General features: G+C 39.2%; 1 protein-coding gene across 3 annotated transcripts in view; it reads right to left on the reverse strand.

Annotated features, from left to right (window-relative positions):
• Positions 1-5,669: 5,669 nt before the first annotated feature.
• RAD54B (RAD54 homolog B) overlaps positions 5,670-21,618 on the reverse strand; it is a 93,727-nt gene continuing 77,778 nt past the window's right edge. For all 3 annotated transcript variants that reach the window (XM_035011536.1, XM_035011535.1, XM_035011538.1), the window contains 4 exons: positions 14,651-14,912; positions 13,077-13,143; positions 12,682-12,882; positions 5,670-7,540 (listed from right to left, as the gene is read on the reverse strand). In XM_035011536.1, the coding sequence (XP_034867427.1) occupies positions 7,323-7,540; positions 12,682-12,882; positions 13,077-13,143; positions 14,651-14,912 (748 nt within the window). In that variant the 3' untranslated portion in view covers positions 5,670-7,322. The remainder of the gene's footprint in view (positions 7,541-12,681; positions 12,883-13,076; positions 13,144-14,650; positions 14,913-21,618) is intronic.

Genomic DNA, 21,618 nt, shown 5'->3' on the forward strand with positions numbered 1-21,618 from the left:
ACACTCTGGACAGATAAGTCCAAATGAAAGACTGAAGTAATCAAAGGTGAACAGAAAGTAGATTAATGGGGGGGGGGGGACAATCTTACAAGTCCTGATCTATAGTCATACACTAAGATTTATATTCATGTACTCATATAATGCATCCTCATTAGTAAGCATAAATACATTAAATGAGTTAATATTTGTGAAACACTTAGAAAAGTCCCTGGCACAGTAAATGTTCTGGAATAAGATAGTGCTGGTGGCTAAGCAACACTGTGAATATATTAAATGCCACTGAATTGTTCATTTTAAAGCGATTAATTTTATGTTATGTGAGTTTCACCTCAATAATTGTGTTTTAATAGGAAATGTTATGTGAATTTTGCTTCAATTAAAAAAAAATGCAAACAAACAAAAAGGGAAATATCTTCACCTCCTTCCTTCTCAGAAGGAGCTTTAAGCCTGCTTATAGAAAGCACAAGCTCTGCTCTGTGCCTCCACATCATAAAACTTATCCGGGGAAAGCATTTCCTATGGGCTAGACAGAGTTCTCAGTATTAAGCCCACTTGGGTAACAGACCTCCAGCCAGTCCATCAATTATCATCAACAATGAAAGGGATATTTTGGCCTCCACATCTACTCTTTATTTCCCAACCTTAGCAAGGTATAAAGACTGAAGGACCCCAAAGCTGATGGTTCCCAGTAACTGAGGTTGCCCACACCCCCTTGATTCCTGTCTCACAAGACCACAGGTATCCCAGGGGCACAGTGACATTTGGAAGCCTTGCCTAAGTCATGAAGTTTCTGCTCTGCTCTTCCAATATGTGCTTTCTTGGTACCTGTGCTATATGGTTTCCCAAAGAAAAATAAACCTAAAAATGGATGCAGCCTTTTATGTCTTACAAATCTGCTTGACAGGGCACCTGTGTAGTTCAGTCGGTTAAGCGTCTGCCTTCGGCTCAGGTCACAATCCCAGGGTCTTGGGATCGAGTCCCACATCGGGCTCCTTGCTCAACGAGGAGCCTGCTTCTCCCTCTGCCTGCAGCTTCCCCTGCTTGTGCTCTCTCTCTCTCTCTGACAAATAAATAAATAAAATCTTTATTAAAAAATTTGATTGTTAATCTAAGCAGAATGGGTGGTACAATCAAATCAACTGAAACAATTATAAAATATCATTTCTATTGTTCTGAGGCAGTATAAACACCAATATGTACCAAATATTTCTAATCAGATAAAAATGAAGATAACAACAAACATGAGGGATAACATGCTGAAAAGGGCTTCTACTCCCACCCCCTGCTATGTCCCTACCTGTAACATTTTACATATTTAAAACTACTCAGGGGGCACCTGGGTGGCTCACTTGATTAAGCGTCTGACTCTTGATTTTGGCTCAGGTTATGATCTCAGGGTCAGGGAATCAAGCCCTGCATCAGGCTCTGTGCTCAGCGCAGAGTTGGCTTATCCCTCTCCCCACTCTCCCCTCCTCTCTCAAATAAATAAATAAATAAATAAAATCTTAAAAAACACTATTCAGAAAATGTCTTCAGTATTTTGCTGACATTTTCTCAAAAAAAATAAAGGAATTGTTTGTTTTTGTCTTTGTTGAATTTTCATTTCTTTGTACTCAAGAAGGGATTTACAGGTTTTTTTAGTAATCTAAAAAAAAATTTGTTATAAAGATTAAATTACACCTAACACTTCAGGTTTTCAAGTAAGTGTAACAAACTCCAATAAACCATTCTATGTCAGTAAGGATTCTTCTTCCACAGTTTTTTTTTTTTTAACCATGAAAGCTATATTCTGAATTGGTATTGATTTTGTGGACAACAAAGGATCTCAGGGATGGAAGTTTGTAATGGCTTGAAGTAACAGGCCAGCTACAGAAGAATGCCACAGGAAACTAGTCTAAACCAAAAAAACCTGCATCGTACTAGGTAAAAAGAAAATAATATCCCTTTGTTGAGTCCTTCAACAACAAGAGTAGCCATGTCTACAAACCCCTCTAGGACCCAGTATCTTAATTTGGGACCAACTCAGAGAAACAGTGCCATCTGCTGATTACACATACTATTTGCTACAAGTCATAGAATTTCAATCTTGCCCATATATTACAATCCTAAATTGCCCAGGCAATGTGACGTACCCGGGACTGCACCACTCAGAGAACAACGGCAGGGTTTTTTGACTTGCTCTATTTTCGCACACCCTGTCAAATGGACAAATGGGCTGTTGGGAAGTTGAATTCTGCTGATGCGGAGCTGTTTGCATTTTAATTCATCGGCGGTGATTTGATCCTAATGAGAGTGTGATTAAAATGTATTCATATTGTCATTTAAAGCAAGAACATTTTCACATGAAGATGTGTCAAAGGTGTGCCTGTGTAATTGGAAATGACTTAAATATGTGACTCAAACCATACCCATCACACAGAGAGCTTTTGTCAGCTCATGCAGCAGTTAGAAATCATGGAAGCAAAAAAAAAAAAAAAAAAAAAAAATCACGGAAGCAAAAACAGAAGTCTATTGCTGCCAGAAGGCAAGAAGAACTGCTGGCTCTGCTTTCATCAGGATCCAGCATGGCTCCATGCTCAGTTTAATAAATACCTTGAAACTGAGATCTAAGAGCAAGGAACCTGATCATGGCAGTTAAGGAAGAAAAAGAAGTAAAATATTCATTCATTCTCCTATTTAAAAGTAGCTGTTTTAGGGGCGTCTGGGTGGCTCAGTCTGTTAAGCATCCTGGGATCAAGTCCTGCATCAGGCTCCCTGCTCAGTGGGGAGTCTGCTTCTCCCTCTCCCTCCGCCCCTCCTCCTGCTTGTGTACTCTCTCAAATAAATAAATAAAATCTTAAAAATAATAATAAAAAATAAAAGTAGCTGTTTTGTAAAGAAAAAAAAGTACACAAAATAGTAATTTTATGACAGCTCAGAAAATTAGTAAAGTCAGGGATAAGGGAGGTACGTGTTCCTTTTATAAGTAGCAGGGCTTTAAGTTTATATCACTTTTATTTGCAAATCAATTTGAGTTTGAATATAATATGCAAACTGAAAATACAGGTAGCCCAGAGAGATTATATCTTTGAGTTTTTATCACATAATAAATCACTTCTAAATCCTCCCTAAAAAAAAAAAAAAAAAGAGTAGCTGTTTTGTGCCAGAGACCATACAAGGTAATGTGATCCTAGGATGAGTAAAATAAATTCCAAAGAATTCAGCCTAGTGGAAGAAGGAGCCAGGTAAATAGTTACAGACGGTATGTTAAGTGCTCTATCACAGAGCTATGGGCAGGGAACACAGAGAAGGGGAAAAGAAGGAAATTCTTATAAATTAATCATCTGCCACAAAAAAGGTACTTTATATATGCAACCCAGATGTTAACAGGGTGCCCCTTAACATCTAAATTAAGTAAGTTGGAACCCCCCACAAACTCTGGCCCATCAAAGTCCAAAGCCCTCCCCAATTCCCAAGGGCTTACCACCATCTGTGCTTCTCAGGGTCTGGGCTCCCATGTCACACTTGCTGTCTTTGTCCCGCATCACAAGGATTCACTCACAAAACTCTGCCTCCTCCCAACATTTCAGCAAGATTTCATGGTGGGAAAGAGATGAAGGGAGGGCTACTTCCAGCACTCTAGCAAACAACTACACGGAGAACAACTGTTATTCAAACATCCTCCAGTTCTGTCCCTGGGAGCTTCTCTTATCTAACCCAGTCCCAGGCTCCCTCCGTATTCTTATTTTTTTTCTCTTCACCCTTCCTCAGATTGCCTTTAAAATTCCAAATTTTTCTCCCTCATTACACTTTCACAGCAACCAATTCCCAAGGCTCACTCTCCTTTGTAATAAGTTTTAATAAGGTGTCTTTCCAAATAAAGACTAAGGAATTCTGACATAAGCAGTCAAGGTAATATTTCTCTACCTCTCTAACCATACAGTATTTCACTTAGGTCTAAACAACTACTATTGGACATATCATTGAACAGATGAGAAAACTCAGCTCATCTAAGATAATACTAACCCTATCTCATAGCTTGCTAATGCACGCAAAGCTCTTCACATTTAGAACACAGCAATAAGCATGTAATAAATGCTAGCCATCATCATATTTATCCTTACAATATTTAGTTGCTTTATCTCCTTTCTATCTATACTTACCACCTAAGTAATATCATCCAGTCTCATGACTTTATTAAATACCATCTATATACTGACAAAATTCCAAATTTATCATTAGCTTTGACCAATGCTTCTGAACCCAATTCATCTATGAAACTGCTTATTTGGCATCTCCCCTTGCCTACCAAATGTGACATAATCCAAAGTGAACTTCAGATCTTCCCCTACAAATCTCTTTTCTCAATCTTCCCATCTCAATAACTGGCAATACCATTCCTCCTTTGGCTCAGGCCAAAAATCTTGGGAGTCATTCTTGATTTCTTTTTCTTATACCTTGGACTCAATCCATTCAGAAATCTTGTTGGCTCTGCCTTCAAAAATAGCAAGAACCCAACCATTCCTTCACACTTCACTGCTGCCACCAGGTCTAAATCACCATCATCTCTTAACAAGATTATTGCAATAATCTCATAACTCACATCCTTGCTCCCACCCCATGTTCCACCATTTTGTTTCACCGCAGCAATTCAGATCATGTCTTTCGTCAGCTTAAATCCCAGTGGTTTTCCATGTCCCTCAGAGTCAAAGCTAGAGCTCTCAAGGCCATCTTCAGTGGCCTCTAACATCTGAATTGCCCCACCACCATCACCTCTTTGATCTCATTTCTTACTACTCTTCTCCACAACAGCCTCTGGCTGCTTCTCAAACATGTCACAACACTCCTTCATCTATCTCAAGGCCTTTGCACCTGAGGTTCCTTCTGTCTGGAACATTTTTCCAAGAGAATGTCACGGTTCTCAACCCCTCACTTTTTTCAGGTCTCTGCATAAATCGACCCCATATAAATAGCAATCCGCAGACCCACTTTGTTTAATATCTCTCCCTTATCCTACTTATTTTTCTTCACAGCACTTCTCATCATGTGCTGTATTACATGTGTATTGTTCTCTGTGTGCTAGGATGAAAGCACCAGGGCAGAGACTGCCTGTTTCATTCATTCCTGTATGCACAACCCATAGGACAATGCCCTAGATGTGATAGCTACTCAATAAATATTTGTGGAATGACAAATGAATATAATCCATGTAATCAAAATTAAAGAAGGCAAGAGTTTCAATAAGGAAGTGTTCACCAGTATCTAATGTGAAAAAAAGCCAAGATAAAGACTGAAGAGTTCACTGCATTTACCAATTTGGAAGTCACTGGGATAGAGGCCTTGAGTGCTGGGGGAGGGGGGTCAACAGCTTTGGGTCGACAATGACTGAGGAGAAGGAAGGGAAGACATCAAGAAGAGAACTCTCTTCTGGAAATGGACAGTAGTGATGATTGCACAACACTGTGAATGTACAAGTGGTAATTCTTTCCGCCGTGTCTTATTTTTTAAATGTGGCATAAAGCAAAACTTATACTATTTTTTTTAAAGATTTTATTTATTTATTTGACAGAGAGACACAGTGAGAGAGGGAACACAAGCAGGGGGAGTGGGAGAGGGAGAAGCAGGCTTCCCGCTGAACAGAGAGCCCGATGTGGGGCTCGATTCCAGGACCCTGGGACCATGACCTGAGCCGAAGGCAGACGCTTAATGACTGAGCCACCCAGGCGCCCCAACTTACACTATTTTTTAAACTTTCATATTATCAGCTCATCCAATTAAATGATTATTCAGCCCACAAGTATTTACAATTGAATGCCACCAACTATTATTATTAAAATGCTTTTCTTCAGTGATACTCCAGGGATACACTCTTGGGTCAGCTTCCCTGGAAAACACGCAGAAGCACACCTTCTTGCAGGGAATTTGTTGGGAAGTGCTATTTGGAACAACATCTTTGAGAGAGTGAGGGAAGCACGACTGAACGGAGAGAATAGCTGCCCCCCAAATGAAGCTGCAGCAAAGACCTCAGTTGAAGAGCTCTGGAGCTTGGCCTTTCCATCCTGCATCAACAAAGCACTGGATTCAGCTACTCCGGGGAGGGAGCAAACCTTGGGTGAGGCACCTCTTTTCAGCTCAGGGCTATACTTAGGTAGGGATTTGGCTAGGAGTGGTGGCAGATAGCCAGGGAAATGAATAATCTGGAAATCCAGACAGCATGCTCTAGCATCCTCTACGATTTTAGATAAACAATAAAGTTACTAGTCCCTATTATTGTATTTTTTTAAGGATTTCACACCTGAGAATAATATCACAGATACTGAAAGAAGTTTTATATGTAAAGCCTCATAGATGAGGCCTATACCTAGGGCTAAGAAACACCATTTTTGCTTATTATTAGCTGAGTACCTCCTCACTGACAAATTTGGTCCCAGACTGCCTGTTCATCATGAGTCCTAGATGTATAATTGCCCAGGTATGGCACTAGAAATCTGAAGAGCTCAGATTTGTTGATATATAATTGAGTCTTTATTCAAGACCTCAAGATAATATTCAGTCTAAAAGAAATTTTCCCAAATGGAAGCAGAAGCTGATTATAGAAGCCCTAACTGGAGACTGAGTAACTCCTTTCTCTTTGTAGGCTTCAGCTTTCTAAAGCTTACTTTGTACATTAAAACTTTCTTTTTATGTCAGAAATTATTACAGACAACCCTTGACATGATGGTAGCCGAAACTTTCCTTATTCAGAGTGCAAACAATGTCTGGTGGGCATAGATTTATAGACTCCTTGTCAGTCCCCCATGAGTCTGAGGTCCCATATTACAAACTGGTGTTCTGAAGTGCCCCATGTCCCATTATCCTTCATCTCCTGTCCCAACCTGCTGATCATTCTCACTCATACTGCCCTGCAGCAACTATTACACTCAGCATCTTCAGCCTCTGCAGTCCTAGTCTCTGATTCCCTTTCTCCCTTGCGCTCTAGTTGAAACTGATCTCACACATCTAGGTCTAATATTCCTACGTAGATTAGATTTCCCAAAGACAGGGACTAGGTATTTTACTTTTTTATATTCCTTATGAAAATTCCTTAATGGGTATTTAATAAGGTGCATTAATTATGGAATACTAATAAATAACTATATGATGACAGAATTACGTCTTTAATGTTTCAACACTGAAGAACACATACAAAAAATTAAACTCAAGTTTTGACTGTATCAAAACTATGATACATTTTGCAACAAAACATAATTTAAATAATTCTATTAATTTTCAAAAATTACATTTAATTACTATGTTAACTTTTTTAAAGGGGGGGCAAGGGAATGTCATGAAGTAATCTTTCCTTATATAGCAGTACTTTGATTGGTTATATTCTGAAAAAAGAATGAGACATTTTCTCTGATTCTTTCAAGAAAAGGATCTGTAAGATTTAAATGATCTCCAGAAAAATGCTTCCATTGCTTCAGCTGTGACATGGAGAGAGGTTTCATAGAGTTAGACTTCTGATGATGTGGACCAAGCTGACAATTTCTAGAGATAGGGAATTTTTCCAGTGAACCACCTGTAATAAGTAAAACAATGAGAAAATCCTTAGGCCAATCAATACCTTACTATAAACAGTACTTTTTTTATTTTATCACATAATGAGTTTATATAATTTATTACATTTTGGTCTCTGACTTCAAGGAACTTGTGGTCTAGTGAGAGATACATTAAACAAATAATCATCCAAACAGATGTATTACAGGTCCACAATCCCTTATCTAAAACCTTTTGGGACGGATATGTTTCCCAATTCAGAATATAATTGGAACAATCTGGGACAGCACTCCATAATCAAACTCATTAATATTCTGCAGCAAGTCATATGAATAGTCATGAAATGGGTTTTTTTAATGAATACTGATAAATTCACATCAATTTAGGTAAGGTTTTTGCCACCAAATAAATCTGTTGCAAATTTATGAGGAAAAAACAACTTTTGGTCTTTCAGTCTTTCTAGATTTCAAAATTGAAGACAAGGGACTATGAGTTGTATTACAAATATTGGTAAGGGCACAGAATTAAGATACAGGGAACTCAGCACATACAACAAGAAAAGCTGACTTGTAGAATGAAGCAGGGGAAATCGGAGGGGTAGACAAACCATGAGAGACGATGGACTCTGAAAAACAAACTGAGGGTTCTAGAGGGGAGGGGGTTGGGAGGATGGGTTAGCCTGGTGGTGGGTATTGAGGAGGGCACATTCTGCATGAAGCATTGGGTGTTATGCACAAACAATGAATCATGGAACACTACATCTAAAACTAATGATGTAATGTATGGGGATTAACATAAGAATAAAAAAATTAAATAAATAAATAAATAAATAAATAAATAAATAAATAAATAAATAAAAAAGAAAAGCTGACTTGTTTTATTAAGATCTGAAGGATGAGAAGGCAAGAACCAGATGGGGAAAGGGGGTAAAGCATTTCAAGAGAAGGACCTACAAAGGCTATGAAAGTGAAGGGACTCTGGTATGGTCAAGGAACTGACAGGAGCCCAATGCAACTAGAGCTTAGAGAGCAAAGATGAAGTTCAGTAATGCAGGCTGAAGTGTGCATTCAAAGGCTGGATAATGCAAAACACCATGAGCAAATCATGAATGGCAGAGGCTAGCAGTTATTCACTAAATCCCTATCTCTTTCCTCCAGGGCACTTAACCACATTTCCCAGTCTCCCTTACAGTTAGATGCAACCACTGAGTCTGGTCTATGGAATGTGGATAGACAAGCTCTGTGTCACTTCTAGGTCTGGCCTAGAAAAATCTCCCACACCACATGGTTTTCTACCTTTTCTCTTCTCTCACCTGCTGGCTGGGAGATGCAGGGATCCCAGCAGGGAACTCTAAGGCCTAAGGGGATGGTAGAACCCAAAGTGGAAGAACTCTGGAAGACCAAATCACCTTAGTGAAGGCTGTGCACTATGTGACTATTATGTGCCCTGCTACATGAGAAGTATACTTCTACTGTGGTAGGCCACTGTGCTTTTTGAGTTTCCTATTACAGCACTTAACCCTACCTTAACTAACCACTTTAAAGATTTTAGTCTCTATACTTAAGAGCAATGGAAGCTCTTCAAAGCGTTTTTTGGAACATTTTACTTATGGGAAATTTCAAATATATAAAAGTTAACAAGATAGAAATGAAGAACCTACAGGTTATTATGTACCCCACCTTCAGGAACTATCAACTAATAGCCAATTTTGTTTTATTTAGACTCTGCTTTCTCTACTTCCATATTATTATGAAATAAATATCCAGTATATATCAACTGTACATATTTCACTTTGCATTTCTAAAAGATAAAGACTTCTTTTTAAATTTTATCACACTTAAAAAAACTGTCTTTCCTTAATATCTAAGTCATGTCAATGTGCAAAATCATTGATCTTAAGAGATGATGACATTAAGAATCTAGAAGACAGTAGGATAATACTTTCAAAGTACTGACAAAACAAAAACAAAATACCCTATTGACTAGAATTGTACACCTAGCAAAGCCAGCATTTGAGAGAGAGAAAAAGCAAATACACTTGGAAAAGTCAAAGATTGAGAGTGAATGACTAGTAGGCCTTTGTTGGAAAAAACAACATGAAGAGACAGAAGTGATCAAAGTATGTCATTAATTACAATAAATGTAAACAGAATAAATGCTCTGGTTAAAACATGAGACTGGAAAAAAGAAAGCCCATCTTTATGCTATTAACAAGAGAAATAACTAAAACATAAGGACACAGACATACTTAAGGCAAAAGAAGGGGAAAAGGTACACCAGACAAATACCATAAAGAAAGCCAGTGTAATATATAAAGTTAAGATAAATGAAAGCAAAAGGTATTAAGGATAAAGAAATCACTACCTATTAATAAAATAAACCATAATAAAAAAATTCACAAAGAAAATACAAAATATACAGAGCAAATATTTATAGATTAACAAGAAACTTTGATAAATCCACTGTCATATTATAAGATTTTAACATATTTCTTTCCAAAATTTTTTTTTTTAAGATTTATTTATTTATTTATTTGAGAGAGAGAGAATGAGAGAAAGCAAGCACATGAGAGGGGGGAGGGTCAGAGGGAGAAGCAGACTCCCTGCCAAGCAGGGAGCCCGATGCAGGACTCGATCCAGGGACTCCAGGATCATGACCTGAGCCGAAGGCAGTCGCTTAACCAACTGAGCCACCCAGGCGCCCAACATATTTCTTTCAATAACAGACATATCTAACAATAAATTAGGTTATGAATAGAAAAATGGGCAAATGATATGAACAGATGGTTCATATAAAGGAAGGCTCTTAAATATAGGAAAAAATGCTCAACTTCACTCATAGTAAGAGGAAAGCAAATTAAAACTAGACCAATATATCATTTTTTTTACTATCAGAGAGAAAAATTCAAACATTTGATAATGTACTCAACTGGCAAAACTGTGGAGAAATAGCCATTTTAGTCTGTTGTCGGTGAGGTATAAAGGGTACAACCCCCATGGAGGGCACTGGGATGAGCACTGGGTGCTGTATGTAAGTCATGAGTCACTAAATTCTACTCCTGAAACCAGTATTACACTATACATTAACTACTAGAATATAAATAAAAAATTGATACCAAAAAAAATAATAATAAAATACAATAAAAGGATACAACCCTCAATGGAGGGCATTTGGAGAGTAATGTAGAAGGGTTTTTACCATATACATTTTATGAATAGTTGAACCACGTAAATATATTAGCAATTTATAAGTTAAAATAGTAAATTTTTAAATTTATAAAATAAGAGGGGCGCCTGAGTGGCTCAGTCGTTAAGCATCTGCCTTTGGCTCAGGTCATGATCCCAGGGTCCTGGGATCGAGCCCCGCATTGGACTCCCTGCTCAGCGGGAAGCCCGCTTCTCCCTCTCACACTCCTCCTGCTTGTGTTCCTGCTCTCTCTCTCTTTCTCGCAAATAAATAAATAAAATCTTAAAAAAAAACTTATAAAATAAGAAAAATTGATTTGGTATCAGAAAATTTGACTAATATGGCATAACTCTAAGTAATTGAGAGAATACACATGGTTTTCATGAACAACAGAAACATTTATGGGGTGCCTAGGTGGCTCAGTCAGTTAAACATCTGACTTGATTTCAGCTTAGGTCACGATCTCACAGTCATGAGAAGGCTCCTCACTCAGCATGGAGTCTGCCTGAGAATCTCTCCCTGTCCCCATGCCCTTTCTCGCCCCCACACTTGTGCTCTCTCTCTAAAATAAATAAAATCTTAAAAAAAAAAAAATTTACAAACTGACCACATACCATGTCTCTATAGTTACCATATTTCTGACTACTCCGAAGTAGCTAGAACACAGTAACAAAAACTAAAATACATTTAAAACATACTTTTAAGTAATGCATGAGTCAAATAAGAAATCATAATGGAAAATACAAAACATTTAGAACTGCATATCAAAGTTATGAGATTCAACTTAGAGGAAAATGTACAGCCTTAAATACCCATTGTAGAAAAGAAGACTGAAAATCATCAAGCTAAGCATTCAAGTTGAAAAATAAGAAAAAGTACATTAGAGTAAATACAAGGAAAAGTGAAAAGAAAATAAGAGCAAAAATTATTAAAATAGAAAAAGCATATGAGAGAGAATCAAATGTTGACTTATACACAATATAAATTCTTCCACATCAGTCTTATCCAGTCTACCTTCTTAAACCTTTTAAGATTTTATTTATTTATCTGAGAGAGACAGAGAGCGCATGAGCGGAGAAGAAGAAGCAGACCCCTTGCTGAGCAGGAAGCCTGACACAGAGCTCGATCCCAGAACCCTGGGATCATGACCTGAGCTGAAGGTAGATGCTTAACCCACTGAGCCACCCAGGCGCCCCCTTCTTAAACCTTTTCAACACAATTTACCAAGTGACTTCCAACTACTGGTCACTACTTGCTCAAATCCTACTCCTGATCCAGTTCCTATCTGAACATTATCAACTCTGGAGGGCTGACATTCTCAGCCTCACTTGACACTAGGATTTTGTCAAGTACTGAGAAGTTCCATGCTAACTGCCTCGGAAAGGATGACCCCATTATGGACAAGTTCTACACAGAAAAAACACACAGGAGGATTATTCTGTCAAGTGAAATAGAAATAAAGATTAAAAACAATTTTGTAATTCCAAAGTCAATATACCAGGTTTTGAAAGATTTTTTTTTTTTTTAAGATTTTATTTATTTATTTGACAGAGAGACAACAGCAAGGGAGGTAACACAAGCGGGGGAGGGGGAGAGGGGGGAAGGGGCGGGGAGAAGCAGGCTTCCCACCGAGCAGGAAGCCAGATGTGGGGCTCAATCCCAGGACCCTGGGATCATGACCTGAGCCAAAGGCAGACGCTTAATGACTGAGCCACCCAGACGCCCCCTATTGAAAGATTTTCCTAAACAAGTAAAATTGTTCACAACTAATTCAGAAGAAGCTAAATTGAGAGAACTAATAAGGTTCTACTTAATATTTTCTCAAATACCCATCTGGCAGGTGCCCTATGACCTGAGGAAAAAAAAAACGAACAAATGCAAATGGTAAATTTTTTAGTTACTCTGTATTTAAATGTTTTCAATTGCTAAAGAGAAACAAATTAACTTTACCATCATAACAACTAAAATACAACTAACCTGTACCATCTTTGTCTCTTGTACATTCACAGTCAAGCAGGTCATGAGTAACACAATGTGAACTTTCATGTAACGTGAACAAATTTTTTAGCTCCTCTACTGAAAACTGGATATGTTCAGATGTCTTGGTTAGGTCTACGACTGCCCCAGAAAGATCTTGCTTACTGATCTGTCTTTGATAAATCTTTTCTTCTATTGTACCTAAAGAGAAAACATTGATTCCATTTCCTTCAGATCTTTAAGTCTGTTATTTTTTTAGGGTAAAACATGTTTATTAGCATACTAGTTAACAAAATAACAATATTCCTGATATCAAAGCACAGATTAAACAAAAAAATTTTTTTTGATTATTCAAAGAGACTAAATTTTTTTTCACACTGAAGGGTTATTATTACCTGTGGTTAGGAGCCTGTAAATATGTACAGGATGTTTCTGACCATCTCTCCATACTCTAGACATTGCCTATAGGAAATAAATGAGAATTCAGAGAATACAGTAGGAACCAATAACCCTGCCCACATAAGCAATATGCATTAATGTGCTTAAGATTAGGAATTCTAGATTTTACTTATAGCTTCAGAAAACAAAACCCAGGCATATCCAAGCATTCTCCACCTCATATGTTTTTCCTGGGATAAAGAAAGGGATGGATGAACACTCACTGTCATACGATAAAATAGTTACAGGGGTGTCACACGACAGTGAGAGGATCTATCTGCAGCAAATAGGACAGCAAGTTTGGACAGCAAGAACGCAAAGAAGCAAGTATAGCATGGGCATGGAGGGTTTCTTCCCAGTCCAAGTAGCTAATGACTTAATCCTAAGGAATGCTTAGGATACCTAATCAGTTCAAGCTATAGGTAAATTCCTGTGGTTTCACAATTTAATCAGTGATAGTGTAGAGAGCTGGTGTTCAAACCCCACACATTCTAATGAAAAGTCTTACTTTCATCCAGCTCCTGGGAGATAAACTCTAAGCCCCTGTAATATTCTGCCTGATAACAGCATCTTAGTTTACCTGAGGCCTTGGACCACAGAAGACAGTTTTTGCTAACAATGTGATTGAGGTGGGGGGCTTGGGACAGTTTGACCTGGGGAGGGGTTGGAGACTGAGCAACTTAGGTCAGTCACACTGGTACTCTGACCTCCAACAAAATCTCCGGACACCAAGACCTGGGCAAACTTCTCTGGATGGTAATACTTCAACAGGTGTTGTCACTCATCGATGCTGGCAGAATTAAGTATTGTCCATACAACTTCAGTGGATGAGGACAACTGGAAGCTTGTGCCTTGTCTCTCCTGAACTCTCCACGTGCCTTTTACCTTTACTGATTTTAGTCAGTATCCTTTCACTGTAATAAACCATAACTATGAGGATAGCTGTTTTTCTTAGTTCTGTGAGTCTTTCTAGTAATCACTGAACCTGAGGGTTGTCTTCGGGTCCCCCAATACAGACACCAAATGAGAAAATCTGTAGGTAGAAATCTGAAAGTACATGACGACAATGGACTGTATTCTGAAGAAAACTAAAAGCTGTTTCTGAAATATTTTCCTACATCAGCTAACTTAATATCTTTACTATACCCTGCATAAACACTGATAATAGCATCTCCAACACTTTATTGTCTTTTCCTGGTAGTCAGGAGCATCCCAAAGGCCCAACTGTGCAGTAAAGTACACACTAGAGATACACAGGTTTGGGTCTGAATCCTGGCTCTGCCTCTTATAAGCTATGTGGCCCAGAACAAGCTTCCATCTCCTCATCTGTAAAACAGGGCTAATAATATCCACACTTTCAGGACTCTGGTAAAGATTAAATAGATGTAAAGCACTTAGCAGAGTGCCTGAAAGAAAGTAAGGCCTTACCATGCAGCAGTTATTAGACATCACTTCATCCTCATACCCCCAGCAGGTACAGGATCCCCAGTGTGCATTCTGTACTGTTTATTTAATGTATAAATTGTCATACCTGGATATCAGTGGCTGGATTCCAATCAATGTCATAGAGAATTAAATGAGATCCTCCAATAAGGTTAAGTCCCACACCACCAGCTTTTGAACTTAACAAAAAAATAAAATCAGAAGAGTATTTACTATTGAAGCAATCAACAATTTGCTGTCTTTGAGAGATTGGTGTTTGTCCATCAAGTCTTGTATAAGTATATCCATGACGCTTGCATACTTCTTGTAGAATATTCAAGGTTTGTGTGTAGTTGGATACCAACACCACCCTGGCAATCAAAAAGAAAGTCTTTACATACAATTTTAAAGCAATATTATATTTTTTTAACTGAAAGAAAACACTACAGTGATACTATCAGTGATGTTTATAGAACATGCAGTGATGACCTTGTACAATTAAAACAAAGGTTCTCCTTCAAATTCAATTTTTAAATCAACATCTAAGAGATTTCCAGCTTTAAGATAGTGGAGTAAGGACCTTTCTCCTTTCTTCACCTCTCTGAAACCACCCTAAAAACAGCAGAATTGAGAAAGAGACATAATTCTGCCTTTGATAAAACAGATAATTATATGTGAAAACAGAGAGTAATGGAATGGTGACCTGCTTAGGGAGTATAGAAAATGTAAAACCCAAGTGTGCAAAGAGGGAGACTCTAATAAAAAAACAAGTACAAGTTTATTCACATCAGAGAATCTTAAGACACATCAGAAGGAAGGAGTTTAGACTGCCCCTATTATAAGAGCACTGATAAACAGAACCCAAACTCTACTCCCATGTAACCAGCTGACTGTTCTTTCTCAACTAGGGTGTTTATAATCTGGAGAAAGTAAACCAGAGAAAACTGAGACCAGGGGACTCTAGAAGGCAAGGATATAGTAACAGATCAAAATGAACATCCACATACTGGATGGTAAGAGCCCAGTTCCCTTTTACTACAAACTCCCAAAACACCCATAGCCTGGCATCCCTCTCACATCCCATCCCCAAAAAGATAGTATTGGAAGATTCATCTCTGGGATGATTTAAATGACCCCAGAGAAAAGGTCCAGCCAGCTCACTGCCTAATTACCCAGTGAGGGCCACCAGTCAACCAGCCCTGCCTTGATACACGGGGTGTTCAATTAATGTTTTACTGCATCACTCTTAAATATGAATGGACACCAAGGATCACCACCTGTTTGAGGTGAGGCTCCAAGATGAAAAATAGAAACCAGAACAAATAAACAGAAAAGAAGAAACCTGTATAAAGCAGAGCAATGGAGGAAAGAGGAAACAACTTTAAGAAAATAATTAATATCCTCAAGTAAGAAATGGGATTCACAAGAAGAGGAGGCAATAAAAAAGAACAATCAAGAATAAGAAAATATCTCAGAAATTATAAATGACAACCAAAATAAAAAAGAAATTTTAAGATTTTATTTATTTATTTGACAGAGAGAGAAACAGCAAGAGAGGAACACAAGCAGGGGAGTGGGGGAGTGAGAAGCAGGCTTTCCACGGAGTAAGGAGCCCGATGCAGGGCTCGATCCCAGGACCCTGGGATCATGACCAAAGCTGAAGGCAGACGCTTAATGACTGAGCCACCCAGGCGCCCCCCCAAAATAAAAATTTAACAAGAAAATTGGAACATAATAATAAGAGAGTATATCTGGAAATAGATGAAAAAAAGAAAAAGTGATGGGGCACATGGGTGGCTCGGTCAGTTACATGTCTGTCTTCGGCTCAGGTCATGATCTCAGGGTCCTGAGACTGAGCCCCCTGCTGGACTCCCTGCTCAGCTTCTCCCTCCCCTTCTGCTTGTGTTCTCCCTCTCTCTCTCAAATAAATAAATAAAATCTTAAAAAAAAAAAAAAAAGTGATGACCATTAGGAGGGAAAAGATAAAAGAACTAGAGGAGAATCAGTCAACGAGGTTCAATATCGGACAAAAATTCCAAAGAAAACAAAAGAAATTATTTTGAGAGAAAGATAGAATATTTCCCAGACATGAAGTCTTCAGATTGAAAGGACCTACTAAAGTTCCCAGCTCAATAAATGAAAAATGATCCATATTAAGGCACATCCCCCCTCCTGCCTTTAAAAACCTTCTGCTAATTAAGCTCAGCAGAGCTCTCCCCTACTTTCTTTCTAGATGGGATGCTGCCTGATTCATGAATAAAGCCAATTAGATCTTTGAACTTACTTGTTTGAATTTTGTTTTTTAACAGTAGGTTGGCGTGGGTGCGTGGGTGGCTCAGTCAGTTGAGCATCCAACTCCTGATCTTAGTTCAGGTTCTTAATCTCAGGGTCATGAGTTCAAGCCCCACATTGGGCTCCACACTGGGCAAGGAGCCTACTTTAAAAAAATAAATAATAACAGTAGGTTGGCAATTTAGGCTGGGCTCAGCTAGAAGGTTCCTCTGCTAGTTGTGGCTGGGCTGACTCAAGTATCTGCAGTGAGCTGCCTGGTCAACTGGTGAATGGCTGACCTACTCACCAGGCTAGCCAAGGCTTATTCACATGGTGACTGAAAGGTTCCAGGAACCCAAGGGAGGACAAGCCCCGACGTACAAGATCTTTGCAAGTTCCTTTTTGTGCTACATTTGCCAACACTGCATGGTCCAATGCAAGTCATATGGCTGAGCTCAGAGTCACAGTGGGAAATCACTCAAAATTATCTAGCAAAAGAACATGGATACATGGAGGAAAAGAACTTAGACCATTTTTGTAATCTACCACAACTCCTATACTATTATTTCAATCATTTTTCCTTCCCTTTCTTTTCTATTACTGTTACAGAAGGCAGTTGGTTAGGCTTTAACAGGATGCCTGGAGGTCAGCAAAGGGGTGGGGTGGAGGGGTCCATCAAGACCTGTTACCAGGAAAGCCAGTAACCTGGCAGCATTCCACAAACAAAGCCACAAGAAGCCAGATCACTCTAGACAGGCCCAAGACAAAGAAGGTCCGAGACCCTGACCAGGTAAGGGAGAAAAGGTACAAAACCCTATTCCCAAAGAAATCCCCTCTCCAAATGATAAATGTTCCACGTCTCAGATAACAATTGTCAATAAAAGGTAGAAATCCAAACTTCTCCCTTGAGCTCGCCCACTTTCACATCTCCAGAGTGGACTCTCACTTTAAAAAACTCTTCACTTGCACCATTCAACCACTGTGTCTAGTCTGTCCTTGAATTCTTTTCTTGTGACAAGACAGAGAGCCTCCAGTCCCAGGGTGGGCAAGATGGAGGCCTCAGGGCCTGGAGGTCTCCCCAGTTCACCTGGCAACAACAGGGATAAATAACACTATCTAAACATAGTTTTTCTGATACATCTTCACTAGGAATCTCAGACAATCCTCTTTTAGAGGTCTAGAGCACCCCACACCCCACAGAAGTACATACCACTTTGAAACAAGACTATTATTTTTATGTTCATTAGACTGTCCCCTAAAGCAACTGAAATCTGTAGTCAAGGCGGTCAGGTAGAGTGCAAGGTGCACCCAGCACGAGTCTCCATCCAAGTGATGCATGGGGGCTGGAATGCAGCATAAACTCTGGCTCGCCAAGCCATGAAGCCTAGTGCATGAATGCAACAACCAGAAGGGAAAATAAACGGTTTTAAATTTTGAAGTTTCCTTTTTAAAAATTCCATAAAAGGGTAACCTGGTAGACAAGTCAAGAGTTCTCAGATATGCCTCCACCTAGTTCTAATACATCTTAACCTGCACAAAAACACTGTATGTGCTAGAAAAGTTCTTCCTGAAGACTTAACTGTCTGGTAAAGTTAATGGTAACACAGCAATTACAGTAAAAGCTTAATACTATCCCTGAAACCAAACACTGTCACTTTTAGCTACATATCTTTAAAGGCTTAGAATGCTTGTGCATAGGCAACCCAGCCCTGGAAAGCCTGGCCTCTACACCCAATTGGCCATATGAAAAAAGGGCCACAACTCAACACCTAAAAAGCAGTCCAATTAGAAAATGGCAAAGGACTTGAATAAACATTTCTCCAGTGAAAATATACAAATGGCCAGCAAGTAGATGAAAAGATGCCCAACATCACTCATCAACAGGGAAATGAAAATTCAAACCATAATGAGATGCCATCTCACACCCATTAGGAACATGATAATGTTGGTGAGAATGTGGAGAAATTAGAAACCTTGTGCACCGTTGGTGGGAATGTAAAATGGTGTGGCTGCTATGAAAAGCAGTATGGTAGTTCCTCAAGAAATTTTAAAAAGAATTGCCAGGGGCACCTGGGTGGCTCAGTCGTTAAGCGCCTGCCTTCAGCTCAGGTCACGATCCCAGGGTCCTGGGATCGAGCCCCTCATCGGGCTCCCTGCTCCGCGGGGAAGCCTGCTTCTCCCTCTCCTACTCCCCCTGCTTGTGTTCCCTCTCTCACTATGTCTCTCTCTGTCAAATAAATAAATAAAATCTTTTAAAAAAATAAAAAGAAAAGAAAAGAAAAGAATTGCCAAATAAGCCAACCATTCCACTTCTGGGTATATATCGAAAAGAACTGAAAGCAGGGTCTTTTTTTTTTTTTAAGTAGGCTCTACACCCAGTATGTAGCCCAGCACAGGGCTCAAACTCATGACCCTGAGATCAAGACCTGAGCTGAGATCAAGAGTCGGATGCTTAACCAACTGAGCCACCCATGAGCCCCTGAAAGCAGGCTCTTGAAGAGATATCTGTACACCCATGTTCATAGCAGCATTATTCACAATAGCCAAAAGGTGGAAGCAACCCAAGTGCCCATCAACAGACGAATGGATAAACAAAATGTGGAAAAGATACACAATGGAATATTATTCAGCCTTAAAAAGGAAAGAAATTCTGACACATGCTACAACATGGATGAAGCTCGAGGACATTAAGCTAAGTGAAATAAGCCAGTCACAAAAAGACAATATACTGTATGATTCCATTTTTATGAGGTACCTGGAACAGTCAAGTTCACAGAGACAGAAAGTAGAAGAGTGGTTGTCAGGAGCTGAGGGGGAGGCAGGAATGGGGGTTGTTATATACTGGGTACAGTTTGTTTTGCAAGATGAAGAGAGTTCTGGAGATTGGTTGCACAACAATGTGAATGAACCTACCACTACTGAACAATACGCTTAGAAATAGTTAAGATGGTAAATTTATGTTGTGTGCATTTTACAATTGTAAAAAGGGTGTTGGGGAGGCGGGGATGTGAATCTCTTCAAATAATGTAAAGCAACAGAACACCCATCCTATGGCACTGATGGAAGTGCCGCTGCTTCTCTCATGGGACAAGGCAGGATACAGTTTTCCTAGGGACCCACAAGCAGTCAAAATGACCCTATCCCAACTCTACCTCTAACTTATGCTTTTCCTCATCATTCCTTTCTCCCCACCACAAGAGGGAAACCTTTCCCTACAGCATTTCAAGGATAAATTTTCACACATATGTTTTTATCTTATCTCTTCTCATTTCCTCTAAAACTGTTCACTCATTATTCCTTGTCCAATCACCATCACCTATCTCCTTCTCCTCAGAGAAGAGGACCCTGAAATCATGACCCAAGCCGAAATCAAGAGCCTGCCGCTTAATCAACTGAGCCACCCAGGCACCCCCACAATCTGCATATACATATTACACATATGAAATATTATCTAAAAAAACATTTTAATCAAACTGTATTAAACACTTCGTAGAAAGTTTCCTTATTTTAATTCCTTCATTGTTATGAAAAATAAACCTAAAAATATGCACAAGTCAAATGGTATTATAAATGCTCCGAAGAGGTTATGCAAGATCCCTTGACAATTAAATGTAATTACTATTTTGCAATCTTTTCTATGTATTTTTGCCTTAATTCACAAAGACGGTTTGATACAGAGATACTTAAGACACAGTCCCTGTACTCTAAGTATGGATATATAAGAGAACTAATGATCATAATATAATGTGAGAAGAGCTCCATAAGAGGCAGTTACAGGATACAAAGGGGGTACAAAAAGGGGCATCTAACTCAATCTGAGGCCAGGGTCTTCCAAAGGAGAAAGCATCTGGGCTGTCTTAATGAACAGAAAAAGCTGGCCAGATGAATGAGAAGTGAAGGTCATGGAGGCATAGGCCCCCGCAACATGTAAAAGCAAACAGTGAGAAGCAGAGCAAGTGACGGTCCTGCAGGTAGTTTGGTATGACTGGACCACATGCTAAGTGTGAAGGAGTGGTGGGAGATGAGCCCAGAAAATGAGGCATTAGCCAGATCGTGAAAAGTCTTGCCAAATGTGCTAAAGATTTTAGAAATTCCTGGAAGACAATTAGGAGTCTTTGAAGGATTTTTAAGGAGAGTTATATGTTCACATTTGTATTTTAGAAATTTAGGGCAGGGGCGCCTGGGAGGCTCAGTCGTTAAGCGTCTGCCTTCAGCTCGGGTCATGATCCCAGGGTCCTGGGATCGAGCCCCGCATCGGGCTCCCTGCTCCACGGGAAGCCTGCTTCTCCCTCTCCCACTCCCGCTGCTTGTGTTCCCTCTCTCGCTGTCAAATAAATAAAATCTTTAAAAAAAAAAAAAAAAAGAAATTTAGGGCAATGTTGATATGTAATGAGGCTGAAAATAAGAGGGAAGTAGTTTATAAGAGACCATCATAACCCAAATCATTAATTACAAGAGTCAAAACAAAAGCCTTGGTACCAGAAAGGAGGTGGATTCCAAGATTAAGAAATAACTATCAATAGAATTTAGTGACTGATAATGTTGGGTAAGTGAAGGAGAAAAGTGAGTCTAGTATAACTAGATTTTTGCTTGGATTTGCTGCCATTTATCAAGACGAGGAATGATGAAAAAGGGTCAGATTTGCAATGGCAAATGAAGTTGTTAAGGATATCTGCAGCTTAAAGTCTGATATGACATCAAGAGAGATTTAGATGTCCAATAAACAGTAAGAAATGAGGATGTGGGAATGCAAAGGCAGGGTTGGACCAGAGATACAGACTTGGAATCAATACTGTATGTGTGAGA

Source organism: Mirounga leonina, unplaced genomic scaffold, assembly GCF_011800145.1.
Source record: "Mirounga leonina isolate KUSES-001 unplaced genomic scaffold, KU_Mleo_1.0 Mir_165, whole genome shotgun sequence".
In the NCBI taxonomy this organism is placed as follows: Eukaryota; Metazoa; Chordata; class Mammalia; order Carnivora; family Phocidae; genus Mirounga; species Mirounga leonina.